At 57.2% G+C, this 13199-nt stretch overlaps 1 protein-coding gene across 10 annotated transcripts in view; it reads right to left on the minus strand.

Annotated features, from left to right (window-relative positions):
• Window positions 1-36: 36 nt before the first annotated feature.
• Window positions 37-13199, minus strand: part of RFX1 (regulatory factor X1) — a 47126-nt gene continuing 33963 nt past the window's right edge. For all 10 annotated transcript variants that reach the window (XM_074026125.1, XM_074026123.1, XM_065536234.2 and 7 more), the window contains 13 exons: window positions 12004-12388; window positions 8996-9177; window positions 7805-7924; window positions 7595-7710; window positions 5326-5444; window positions 5114-5223; window positions 4473-4624; window positions 4296-4393; window positions 2370-2519; window positions 2045-2253; window positions 1618-1771; window positions 1493-1538; window positions 37-1364 (listed from right to left, as the gene is read on the minus strand). In XM_074026125.1, the coding sequence (XP_073882226.1) occupies window positions 1195-1364; window positions 1493-1538; window positions 1618-1771; window positions 2045-2253; window positions 2370-2519; window positions 4296-4393; window positions 4473-4624; window positions 5114-5223; window positions 5326-5444; window positions 7595-7710; window positions 7805-7924; window positions 8996-9177; window positions 12004-12388 (2011 nt within the window). In that variant the 3' untranslated portion in view covers window positions 37-1194. The remainder of the gene's footprint in view (window positions 1365-1492; window positions 1539-1617; window positions 1772-2044; window positions 2254-2369; window positions 2520-4295; window positions 4394-4472; window positions 4625-5113; window positions 5224-5325; window positions 5445-7594; window positions 7711-7804; window positions 7925-8995; window positions 9178-12003; window positions 12389-13199) is intronic.

The raw sequence follows: 13199 nt of genomic DNA on the forward strand, positions 1-13199 counted from the left end.
CCCCAAGGCCCCCACCAAGGCCCGGCGAGTCAGCAGTAGGCAAATATCACAGCGGAATTTATTGTTTTAAGAAAGACTACAAAAAGGTAGAAAACAGCTCGGCACACTAGACTACCACACGTGTGGACACTTTCACCGCCGGGAGAGGGAGCCCCGTGGGCACGGGGACTGGGCAGGCCGCCCCAAAAGCTGTAGCACGCGGAGCACACAAAATAGTGATTTTTATACAATAGGTCAGATTTCCATTTTTTTTTTCTTTTTCTTGCCATAAACATCTATCTCACAGGCTGAAAACACTGAGAAAACTGGAACAGATAAGGCCATGATGGTTGGAAAAAAACCCAACAAGTTACCAACTCCGCTCGGGCGGCGCTCACGAATCGCACAATAGTCATGGGGTGGGGGTCGCACGGCACGGAGGAGAAGCACAGTCTCCGGGAAGATGGGGCACAGAAAAGGTTCCATTACAAACCAGCGGCGGAGGGGGGGCGCGGGGGCTGGGGTCTGTGGGCACTCCCCGGCCCCGTGGCCCGCTGCTCTTTGGAAGCTGGAGGCCGTGCCCCCTGCCGCCCTCCCCACAGCCGGGCCGGGCAGTGCCCCCTTCTCGGGCTTGGGGGCAAGGGAGGGCCCAGCGGAGAAGATGCGACACCCACGGCTTTAATTGCACTTAATACCAAGAAGGGGAAGCAGTGGGGTTGCTGGGGGTAGGGGGTCCCGGGGCTGCTGCTGACAGTGGGGAGTCCCCAGGTGACGCCCACCTGCGCCGGCCCAGGGCTCAGGGCTGGGCCCAGGACAGGCTGTGCAAAGCCAGCGAGCTGAATAAGTTAACAGTTCCGCACGGGAGGGGGCCTGCCTGCCTGCCCCCTGGGGTGGTGGGAGGACGGGGCTGGGGTGAAGATGCTGCGGCCTGGGAGGGGGGCGGCCAAGGGGCCGAGCTGGATGCCCCACGGGGCACCTGGGCACGCGGCGGGTTCCTTAAGGCACGTCTTTTGTGTCAGAGTTTGCAGCTGCGGCTCCGCCCAGCCCACTGATTGTGCCGGCCCCATAGGGTAGGAGGGCCCCGGCCTTCCCTGTCTCGGAGGCCCCCTCCCTGCCCTGGCTGAGGCTGGAGCGGTGACCACGAAGCCACAGAAGCTGTGAGGGACCCTGGCGTGAAGGGGTGGCGGGGGCGGGTGGGGCGGGGAGGCCAAGGGCTTAGCTGGAGGGCAGTGCCTGCACGAAGAGGCCGCGCGCGTCAGTCCGCGCCAGCTTGGCCGGCGGCTCCAGGGTCTCTGGGCCCAGCGCGGGTGACTCGCCGCCAGCCGCCAGTGAGATGTCCTGCGGCAGCTCGTCCTCGCTCTCCTCCTCCTCTTCCTCCTCCTCGTCTGGGACACAGGGGCCAAGTCAGGTTGGGGCGGGGTGGCAACGCCCCTGGGTTCCTCCTCCTCCCCAGCCCCTCCATTGTCCGCCACCCCCGGGACCCGCGCCCTGGGTGGGAACACGCCTCACCTACCTTTGTCGGGGTCCAGGGGGTTCAGGGAGGTGGCCAGATTGGCGAACTGGAGGAAGGAGAAGAAAATGGGTGAGGGTCCGCCGCCTGGCGCCCCGCCCGCGCCCCCAGTGGCCCGCTGCGCGCACCTCGCCCATGACGGCGATGGGGGTCTCGCCCTTGGCCTGGGCTACGCGGTGCTCGATCAGGTAGTACATGTACTCGTCGTAGAGCAGCCGGATGAGGTGGAAGGAGCCGAAGCTGGCGGCGCTGCGCAGGGTCAGGTCCCGGATCACCATGGAGCTGGGTATGGCGACGTAGAGGAGACCGTCAGGCCCCGTCCGGCCCAACCCCTGGACCCCTCCCCGCTGCGATGTGCCCGGGCCTCGTGCCAGCCCAGCGACTCAGGCTGGATCCCAACACAGCCTTCCCCCGGGCGTGCATGGTACAGAGCCCAGGGTCCCAGCCCGCCCGCCCAGCCTGCAGGCTCGCGTCGTCGTAGAAGAGCAACTGAGCCCCACAGGGGCCCAGGGCCTTCCCTGGTGCAGCCCGGGCCCGATCCCGCCGCACGCGCACCTGTAGAAGGACCACTTGAGAAGGAAGAGCTTGGCGGCCTTGGGGAAGCCGGCGCTGCCCTGGTAGGGCTTGAGCACCTGGCTCACCACGCCGTCCAGCCAGGCCGCCCACTGCTCCAGCGAGTTCTGCTGCTGCAACGTCACCTTGAAGTCCTGCTCCAGCCGCTGCACCACGCGGTCCTCGCAACGGCACACCCACGAGGCCTGCTCCTGGGGCACACCGGGTGGGCGGGCGCCCGGGGCTCAGCCGCCGTCACCCCAGCCTGGCCCGCCCCCCTGGGCTGCCCCTCATTCGCCCGCCCCGCCCCGCCCCGCCCCGCACTCACCTGCACGTTGGCGAAGTCCACGCGGTTGAGGTCGCTCAGCATCTGGTTGATCTGCGCGGTGTTCTGCAGCACAGCGCGCGCCGCCTGTGCCAGGTGGTTGAGCGACGTGTAGCGCCGCAGTGTCTGCGCGAAGGCGCCGGCCGCGGCCACCTGCGTGCAGGGATTGGGGGGCTTGCTGCTTCCGAGGAACCCCAGCCCGCCAGCCCTGGCCCCACCCCGAGGCAACCTCCCTCAGCCTGTTTCCTTTTTCCTAAAAAAGGAGGGATGCGCTTCGATACTTTTGTTGGGATACAGAAGGATCGCGACCTTCAAACTTTGGGTGTCCACTCACAAGCGCCCCCCAAAATTCAATTAATTGTATTCTGACCAGGGCACAATATTTTTTAAAATGTATTTTTATTTTTTAAAATAACAGTCGAGACAGGGTCTCGCCAGGTCGCCCAGACTAGTCTCAAACTTCTGGCTTCAAGAGATCCTCCTGCCTTTGCCTCCTGAAGTGTTGGAAGTGAACCACCGTGCCACGAAAGGCCTTTTTTTTTTTTTTTTAAACGAAAGAACACAATAGAAAATATGGAGGGCACTGCGCAGAAAGGGCAAATACTGCTTTGATAAACATGTTTCTTTTCTTTTTTTTTTTTTTTGACACTGAATCTCACTCTATAGCCCAGGCTGGAGTGCAGGGGCGTGATCTCCACTTACTGCAACCTCCGCCTCCTGGGGTCAAGCGATTCTCATGCCTCAACCTCCTGAGTAGCTGTGATCGTAGGCGCACACCACCACGCCAGGCTAATTTTTGTATTTTTTGTATTTTAGCTAAATTTTGTATCTTTAAATATTTTTGTATTTAGAAACAGGGTTTCACCATGTTGGCCAGGCTAGTCTTGAACTCCTGACCTCAAGTGATCCGCCCGCCTCGGCCTCCCAAAGTGCTGGGATTACAGGCATGAGCCACCGCGCCCGGCCTCATTTTCTTTCATCCCCTGGAATCCCAGCTCTGGGAGACCACAGGGTTTTGTCCATCTCGTTCATTGCTGTGTACTGAGAAGGAGGTTGTGTGAATACATGAATACTGAGTCTTGCTGGTTCTGAAGGGTTGCTCCTGGATCTGGCGTCTACTGTCTCCACAGGCCCCAGTCCCTGCCCTGTGCCCAGCGGTGGGTTTTTTTTTTTCCCCAACCACATCCCATCAAATTCCTTACAGCTAAGTAGTTAGCGAATGTGCATCTTTTGATGAAAAAGGCAACTATTATGTTTCCTTATAGATGTTGTTGCTTTTCTTAAAAAGTTTTATCTGTCTCTGCACACCTGAAGCACTTTCTTTTTTTTTTTTTTTTTTTTTTTTTGACAGAGTCTCACTCTGTCGCCCAGGCTGGAGTGCACTGGTGCAATCTTGGCCTCCCGGGTTCATGCCATTCTGTTGCCTCAGCCTCCCCAGCAGCTCTGACTACAGGCGCATGCCGCCACACACAGCTAATTTTTTTTTTGGTATTTTTGGTAGAGACGGGGTTTCACCGTGTTAGCCAGGATGGTCTCGATCTCCTGACCTCGTGATCCGCCCGCCTCAACCTCCCAAAGTGCTGGGATTACAGGCTTGAGCCACCGCGCCCGGCCACACATGAAGCACTTTCTAGCAAGGCTGTCTAAAGGGAACTACTGTACGTTTGCAGTTGGTTTTTATTTTTGAAAGATGCTGTGTTGAGCACAGTAACACCACAAAGGGGTTGCATTTCAGCAGTGGGTGCCTGAGGACACTGGTTTATAAAGACAATGCCCAGGGTGCTCCCCGAGGTGGAGAAGGTCTCCCCTTCCCTCACAGGCATCATCCCTGGAACAGGTGTGGGGACAAATCTTACCGCCCCTGGGGAGCAGAGGAGACGGGGGGCCTAAGCCCCAGGGACAAGAGAAAGGGACCCCCTGCACCCTCACCTTCACCCGCAGCATCTCCTCGGGGATATTGACCATGGCGTGGGTGAGCCAGCTCTCCAGGCTCTTGGCAAAGTTCCGGATCGCTTGGGTCAAGGCACCTGTGGGCGGTGGCAGGGGCCGGTCAGAGCAGGGTGGGGGTATGTGGGGCAGGGGGTGCCGAGCAGGCCAAGCACTCACTGGGGATGGGCCGCAGCACGTCGGGGATGAGGATTTCCACCAGGCCCTGGTACAGCACGTTGTCACAGTGCTTGGTCCATTGGAGCACGGGCTCGAACTTGGAGAGCAGCACCAGGATGGCTTTGGGCAGTCGCTTCTCGGCCTCATCATGCCTGCGGGCACCCACCCCACCCCGGGTCACTGGGGCACTCTATGGTCCTGTCCCAAGTGCCAGACAGGCACAGGTATAGCTTGTCCCCAACCCAGGGTCACTGGGGCACTCTGTGGCCCTGCCCCCAGCATCAGACCCCCACCCCCAGCCCAGGGTCAGGTAAGTACCCCCTGCCTCCCGAGGATCCCTGGGGTCCGGCTGGCACAGGCCCGGGGGGTGGGACGGGATCCTACATCCTACCCTGCATACAGGGGCCAAACAAATTCCAGAACCTGCCACTCCAGGGAGGAGATGGTGCCCTGCCCCATGCCTGGGCTTGGTCAGGCACGCCAGCCCCGACTCTGAGTGTCAGGTGGCTATACACACACACTCCACACAGCCAAGGGCATGTGTACCCCATAAACTGCAGGGGACAAACAGGCACCCCAACCCTGGGTGTCAAAATCACCTGAGGTCCCACCCTCCTCCCCGCTTGCCAGGCAGCACTCACACGGCCAGCGGCGGTGCCTCACTGGGCTGGCTGAGGTTGTACCTCCAGAACGTCTTCCACAGCGTCTCCACCAGGGTGAACTGCAGGTTCACCATGACGTCGACAATGGCCTGTGGCAGAGGCAGATGCTCAGGGAGGCTGGGGGGCAGCATGACCCTCCCAAGCCCGTGGCTGCGTCCCCATTCGCTTGCCTGCCCACCTGGCTGCCCTACCTCACAGTGTTCCCGGTACAGGACCTGGAAGGCTTTGATGTCACCGGGCCCGACGCCCTCAGGCAGCACCTTGCCCTGGAGGTCGAGCTCTGTGAAGTCAGGGAGGCTCCGAGAGGCATCTGCGGGGCCGGGGCGAACCATGAGGCCCTTCATCCCCCATGCCTGCCCACCCTGGGGTCCCAGAGTTGTCCCTTTCCCATAAGAATGGGGTCCCCCAAGTGCTGGTGAGAGACAAGGCTCGGTGGGGGCGAGCGCCTGGCCTGGGCCCAGGATGGGGAGGACTTGAGGGCCCACACTCCTCTGGCAAAGAGGACAGGAGGGTCTTGTGCCAGCCCCGCCTGTCTGCTGAGTGGTAGCACTGCACCAGCCCTCAGGACGTGGGCCTCTGAGTCCCGGCTGCAACGCAGCACCTACCTGGCAAGGGAATGGGTAGGCCCCCAGGGCACAGTCAGGACCACAGGACGCTGCCCTGAGCCTGAGCACCCCAGGTTGGGGCTAGCCATGGACAGTCGCCCTGGGGATGCCCCTCGACTCTGCCAGAAGTATTGTTCCCCACCCTCCTCTATGTCCCCAGGCACGGATGGGACAAATGGGATGTCCTGGCCTCCACGGCAGGTGAGGAAATGAGCGCCCACATGCTCAGGATCGAGGATGTGTGGCTGGACTATGGGTTCCAAGGGTTTGCTTGCTTACTTAGCATCCTTTGGCCCTGTTTTCATGGATTGTTGTTTACTTTGTTTTTTTTTTTTTAAGAGATGGGGTCCTACTATGTTGCCCAGGCTGGTCTCCAACTCCTGGACTCAAGCAGTTCCTCCCACCTCGGCCTCCCAAAGTACTGGGGTTATATACATGAGCCACCGCATCCGGCCTGTTTTATTTTCCTGAGACAGAGTCTCACTCACTCTGTTGCCCAGGCTGGAGTACAATGGTGACATCTTGGCTCACTGCAACCTCCGCCTCCCAGGTTTAAGCAATTCTGCTTCAGCCTCCTGAGTAGTTGGGATTACAGGCACCTGCTACCACGCCGGGCTAATTTTGGTATTTTTAGTAGAGATGGGGATTCACCATGTTGACTAGGCTGGTCTTGAACTCTTGACCTCAAGCATTTCCTCTAGCCTCAGCCTCCCAAAGTGCTGGGATTACAGACATGAACCACTGCACCTGGCCTTTTTTTAAAGTTTACTTTTAGAAACACTGGGTACATGCCTGCCTTCTTGGCGAGTGAGTGGTCCTAGCCCTGTGGACACCATGGCTGTGGGATGGCTGGACAGGAAAGCGAGTGGGCCTCACAGGACTCACGAGGTAAGAGGACCTGCCGTCATATCTCCCACAAGTAACCGTGTCCAACTGGGTGGGATTTGAAATCTCATATGGGCCGGGCATGGTGGCTCACACCTGTAATCCCAGAACTTTGGGAGGCTAAGGCGGGAGGATCACTTCAGGTCAGGAGTTCAAGACCAGCCTGGCCAATAAGGTGAAACCCCATCTCTACTAAAAATACTAAAATTAGCCAGGCATGGTGGCTCACGCCTGTAGTTCCAGCGACTCAGGAGGCTGAGGCAGGAGAATCACTTGAACCCAGAAGGCGGAGGTGGCAGTGAGCCAGGATGGTGTCACTGCACTCCAGCCTGGGCGACAGAGAATCTGTCTCAAAAAAAATCAATAAACAAACACAAAAATAAAGAAAACCTCATGTAGCATAAAGGGGATTCACTGGGGAGCTCAGAACCCCAGAGAAATACTTTGCATTGAAAGAAATGAGAGTCGCCGGGCGCGGTGGCTCAAGCCTGTAATCCCAGCACTTTGGGAGGCCGAGACGGGCGGATCACGAGGTCAGGAGATCGAGACCATCCTGGCTAACACAGTGAAACCCCGTCTCTACTAAAAAATACAAAAAAAACTAGCCAGGCGAGGTGGCGGGCGCCTGTAGTCCCAGCTACTTGGGAGGCTGAGGCAGGAGAACGGCGTGAACCCGGGAGGCGGAGCTTGCAGTGAGCTGAGATCGCGCCACTGTACTCCAGCCTGAGCGACAGAGCGAGACTCCGTCTCAAAAATAAAAAAAAAGAATCTACCTTGAAGGAGGATTCTGGGGACAGAACTGTCACTGTGGACGGAGACTGTGATGTCTCCCCAACCCCCTGCTGGTCCTCAAGCATCTCCACCAAGCCCTCCCCGGCTCAGAGGCTGCCTGCCGCCATTCGGCTTCGGGAACCATCTGTACGCGGCCGGGGGGCGGTGGCTGGGGAAGCACAGGCCAGGGAGCTCTCACCCAGAAACTGCTGGTACTGCTGCACCTGGGCGCTGATGTCCGACAGCCCCGTGCTCGGCTGCTGCCCCACCGCCACGCCGTTGGTCATGCCTTCCATCTTCTGGATGGGCTTGAGCCTGGAGTAGAATGGGCAAGCGGGCTGGCTGCTGGGGGCCGGCCTGTATGCCCTTCCCGGCCTGCCCTGCCCCGGGCCCGGTCCTGCTCTCCTACCTCTGCTTCTGCGAGAAGGGCTGGCCCCGCATGGCCATATGCTGCTGGTCCTCCATCAGTCGCAACAGGGGTGAGCTGGCCTTGATGCGCAGGCCGTAGTAGTGGTACTTGGAGTTGCCCCTGGGAGGGAGGTGGAGGGGAAGGGCTGCGCTGGGGGTCTGCCGGCTGGCCGGCCATGGAGCGCCTCACAGCACACCCATCTCCTCTCTATTAGGGGAACAGATGGAGAGACGCCTGCCCTGCAGAGCTGGGGGTGCTGCACTGAGGAGGCACAGGGGCTGGGGGTGTTGGGAGAGATCCAGTACTTTGCCCAAGATTATACATAAATGAATGGCTGAACGGCTGAATGAGATGATGCTGAAGCTGGGAACGGGAACCGAGACGTGAGCGGGGTTGAGCCACGGGGGTTGCAAAGGAGAGGAAGAGAGGGATGGGTTCGTGGGATGGCTTCTTGTTCCTTCCCACCTGAATTCACTGACTCACAGGCCCTGATGAAGCACTGACTAGGTGCAACCCCGCATCATCAAGGTACAAGCATTGCAGACGGACCAGAACAACTGAAATAAGTCACGTAAAAGGCACGTGTGGGCTGGGCATGGTGGCTCATGCCTATAATCCTAGCACTTTGGGAGGCCAAGATCACGTGAGGACAGGAGTTCAAGACCAGCCTGGCCAACATAGCAAAACTCTGTCTCTACTAAAAATATTTTTAAAAAATTAGCTGGGCATGGTGGCGCATGCTTGTAATCCCAAGCTACTCAAGAGGCTGAGGCATGAGAATGGCTTGAACCTGTGAGGTGGAGGTTGCAGTGAGTCGAGATTGAGCCACTGCACTCCAGCCTGGGCCACAGAGTGAGACTCTGTCTCCAAAAGAAAAAAAAAAAAAAGGCACGTGTGAAGGTGCTCAATGCTAAAGAGAAAAATAAAGCAGGGTTTGGGGTGTCGGGCGGGGGAGAGGGAGGAGGCTGCAGTTTTAGTTGAGGCAGTCAGGGGACGTGTGAGTAAGGAGGGGTGAGAAACACATGAGGTGGAAGGCACCGCCAGTGCAAAGGCCTGGGGTGGGAGTGAGCCTCGTGGAGGACGGCGGGGCTGGGCTGGACTGGACTGCCCGAGATGACTTGGAGTTGGGGGTGGGCCTTGGCGTGCCCGCCAATTCCCCAGGGGCTGCTGGGAGTAGATGGACGGCCCTACCTGGTGCCCAGACGGCGGGTTCGCAGGCCCATGAAGACGGAGCGGATGAGCTTGCCGAAGGAGGCGGCGTTGACGGGCTCCAGCTTCTGCTCCTGGCAGTGCAGCAGGTAGTGGCAGTAGAGGGTACTCCGTGGCAGACTCACGCCCTCAGCCGTCTCATAGTTGTCCAGGAGCCACTGGACCTGGGGCCGGAGGCAGATGGGAGAGCACCAGTCAGAGGCGTTTCCGTCACCTCTGAGTGCTGGGGCTGAGTGCCCATATCGACTTCCAGCTGGGATCCTGACAGCCACGCCCACCATAAGTTAGCACATCCTACTGCCATCCTTCCCAGGAACTACATCCCACAGAACTCTCTAGAACTGCACTGTCCAATACAGTTGCTGTATACAGCTAAATACATTAAGGGCTGGACACGGCTCACCCCTTTAGTTCTAGCACTTTGGGGGGCTAAGGTGGGAGGATCACTTGAGCCCAGCCTGGGCAACATAGGGAGACCCTGTCTCTACCAACGAATTTTTTTAAAAATAAGCTAGTGTTGGCCGGGCGCGGTGGCTCAAGCCTGTAATCCCAGCACTTTGGGAGGCCGAGACAGGCGGATCGCGAGGTCAGGAGATCGAGACCATCCTGGCTAACACGGTGAAACCCCGTCTCTACTAAAAAAATACAAAAAACTAGCTGGGCGAGGTGGCAGGCGCCCGTAGTCCCAGCTGCTCGGGAGGCTGAGGCAGGAGAATGGTGTAAACCCGGGAGGCGGAGCTTGCAGTGAGCTGAGATCTGGCTACCGCACTCCAGCCTGGGCGACAGAGGGAGACTCCGTTTCAAAAAAAAAAAAAAAATTAGCTAGTGTTGTGGTGCACGCCTGCAGTCCCAGGTGTTTGGGAGGCTGAGGCAAAAGGATCCCTTCAGCTCAGAAATTCAAGGCTGCAGTCGGCTGTGGTCGAGCCAGTGTACTCCAGCCTGGATAGCAGTGAGACCTTGTCTCAAAAAAAAAAAAAAAAAAAATTAGCAGGGCCCAGTGGCTCACGCCTGTAATCCCAGCATTTTGGGAGGCCAAGGCAGGTGGGTGGGTCATGAGATCAGGAGATTGAGGCCAGCCTGGTCAATATTGTGAAACCCCGTCTCTACTAAAAATACAAAAATTAGCTGGGAGTGGTGGTGTGCGCCTGTAGTCCCAGCTGCTTGGGAGGCTGAGACAGGAGAATCGTTTGAACCCGGGAGGCAGAGGTTGCAGTGAGCCAATATCGTACCACTGCACTCCAGCCTGTGCGACAGGCAAGATTCCTTCTTAAAAAAAAAAAAAATTTTGTATTAATTTATGTAGAGTGAAAAAGATCAAATTTCCAAGCTAGGAGTGGTGGCTCACACCTATAATCCCAGCACTTTGGGAGGCCCAGGCGGGTGGATCACCTGAAGTCAGAAGTTAGAGACCAGCCTGGCCAACATGGTGAAACCCTGTCTCTACTAAAAACACAAAAATTAGCCAGGTGTGGTGGTGAGCACCTGTCATCCCAGCTACTCAAGAGGTTGAGGCACAAAAATTGCTTGAACTTGGGAGGTGGGAAGGTTATAGTGAACTGAGATTGCACCACTGCACTCCAATCTGTATGACGAGAGCAAAACTCCATCTTCAAAAAAGAAAAAAAAAGACTAGACTAGAAGCCAGGATACATCATGACCATGAGGGACCACTAGGACCACCCGCGCTGACCCACCCCACAGTCACACAATTGTTGAAGGGCCCGGTTGGGGTTGGAATCCAGGGCTGCCCCACGGACTTCACACAGCCTCTTCTAGGCACAGGGAGGTTCCAGCAGCAGCCTTCCCAATGGTGGAAAAGAACCCTGTTCAGGAAGCTCCCCATGGCAGTGCTGGCTTCTCTCTGCCCTCATTATCTATTCTCTATCATCAATTTTAATCAGAATAGATGGCTGGGAGGATCGCCTGAGGCCAGGATTTCGAGACCAGCCTAGGCAACAGAGTGAGATCCTGTCTCTACAAAAAAAAATTTTAAAAATCGGCCAGGCGTGGTGGCTCACATCTATAATCCCAGCACTTTGGGAGGCCAAGGAGGGTGGATCACGAGGTCAGGAGATCGAGAACATCCTGGCCAACATGGTGAAATCCCGTCTCTACTAAAAATACAAAAATTAGCTGAGCAGAGTGGCGCGCCTGTAGTCCCAGCTACTTGGGAGGCTGGGGCAGGAGAATCGCTTGAACCCAGGAGGTGGAGGTTGCAGTGAGCTGAGATTGCGCCATCGCACTTCAGCCTGGCAACAGAGCGAGACTCCGTCTTAAATAAACAAAAAAATTAGCCAGACACGGTGGTGCACGCCCATAGTCCCAGCTACTTGCGAGGATCACTTGAGCCTGGGAGTTTGAGGCTGCAGTGAGCTACGATTACACCACTGTGCTTCAGCTTGGACGACAGAGCAAAACCCTGTCTCAAAAAAAAAAAGAATAGACAGCACTTTTTTTTTTTTTTGAAACAGAATCTCGCTGTCTCCCAGGCTTGAGTGCAGTGGCGCAGTCTCTGCTCAATGCAACCTCCACCTCCCAAGTTCAAGCAATTCTCGTGCCTCACCCTCCCAAGTAGCTGGGATTACAGGTGCATACTACCATGCCCGGCTAATTTTTGTATTTTTAGTAGAGATGGAGTTTCACCATATCGGTTGGGCTGGTTTTGAACTCCTGACCTCAGGTGATCCACCCATTTCGGTCTCCCAAAGTCCTGGGATTACAGGTGTAAGCCACAGCACCCAGCCAACAATAGACACTTCTGTAGTATTGTTTTAAGAAGTTCATGCCTATCAACTGAGGCCCAGAGAGGCTGAGTAATTTATCTGAGGCCACACAGCATTCAATCCCAGGACATCTGCATATGTGCTCTTCATTGGGGGCCACACAGGCTCCTGCTAACGGTGGTTGGTAACCACTGTCATGGACTGGGCTTCTAGTGCCCACCACCCACCACCACCTGCCTCCTCTGGGGCCCAGGCTGGGGCACTTACCGTGGCTGGCGAGGCACGGGTGGTGTGGGAGTAAGACTGGCTGGCACTGCCCAGCATGTAGCCACCTTGGATCACGTAGGTGCCTGCTCCGCTGCCGCCGCCTCCGGTGCTGCCACTGCCACCCCCGCCACCGCCTCCCCCGCCGCCGCCGCCACCACCACTGCCACCACCTCCGCTGCTGTTGCTGGCCCCAGCCCCAGTGCTGGTGGAGCTGGCGACGACCTGGCTGCCGGACACATACATGGGCATGGAGCCACTGCTGGCCACTGCCTGGGAGGTGGCAGGGGTGCTGACCTGGGCGGCCGTGCCCGCGGCCTCGTAGTAGCTGGTGCTTGCCGTCTGCGTGTACAGCGGCGTCTCAGGGTAGGGGTAGGTGCTGGAACGGCTAGGAAAGAGGTAAAGCCGGGGTAGAGTCAGGGGGATGAGAAATGGGGGGCCAAGGTGCATGACTAGGCAGGAAGGGGGGTACCAGGAGGGGACTGGGGAAGCAGCAGCCCCCCTGCAGCAAGGAGCAGATCCTAGCATTCACCTACAATGGACTGGGGACCATCCTGAGTGCCTGATGGGCAGTATTTCATGTAATCATCAAAGCAGCCAGTCCTCTGGCATTGGAGTCACTTTCCCCACTACGGAAATTAGGAAATCAAAATAGAAGGGTAAGGGAACTCAGCCGGGCATGGTGGCTCCTGCCTGTAATCCCACCACTTTGGAAAGCAGAGGCAGGAGGATCGTTGAAGGCCAGGAGTTCAAGACTAGCCTGGGCCACATAGTGAAAACCCATTTCTACAAAAAATATAAAGATTAGCCAGGCGTGGTGGTGCACACCTGAAATCCCAGCTACTTGGGAGGCTGAGGCAGGAGGATCCCTTGAGGCCAGGAGTTCAAGGCTATAGTGAGCTATAACCATACTACCACTGCACCAAAGCCTGGGTGACAGTGAGACCCTGGCTTTTTATTTTTGTTATCTTATTTATTTATTTACTTATTGAGACAGAGTCTCTCTCTGTCACCAAGGCTAGAGTGCAGTGGCACAATCTTGGCTCACTGCAACCTCCACCTCCTGGGTTCAAGTTATCCTCCCGCCTCGGCCTACCCAGGAGCTGGGAATACAGGGGCACACCACCACACCGGGTTAACTTTTGGTTGTTTTTTTTTTTTTTTTTTTTTTTTGAGACGGAGTCTCACGCTGTTGCCCA

This window comes from Macaca fascicularis, chromosome 19, assembly GCF_037993035.2.
Source record: "Macaca fascicularis isolate 582-1 chromosome 19, T2T-MFA8v1.1".
In the NCBI taxonomy this organism is placed as follows: Eukaryota; Metazoa; Chordata; class Mammalia; order Primates; family Cercopithecidae; genus Macaca; species Macaca fascicularis.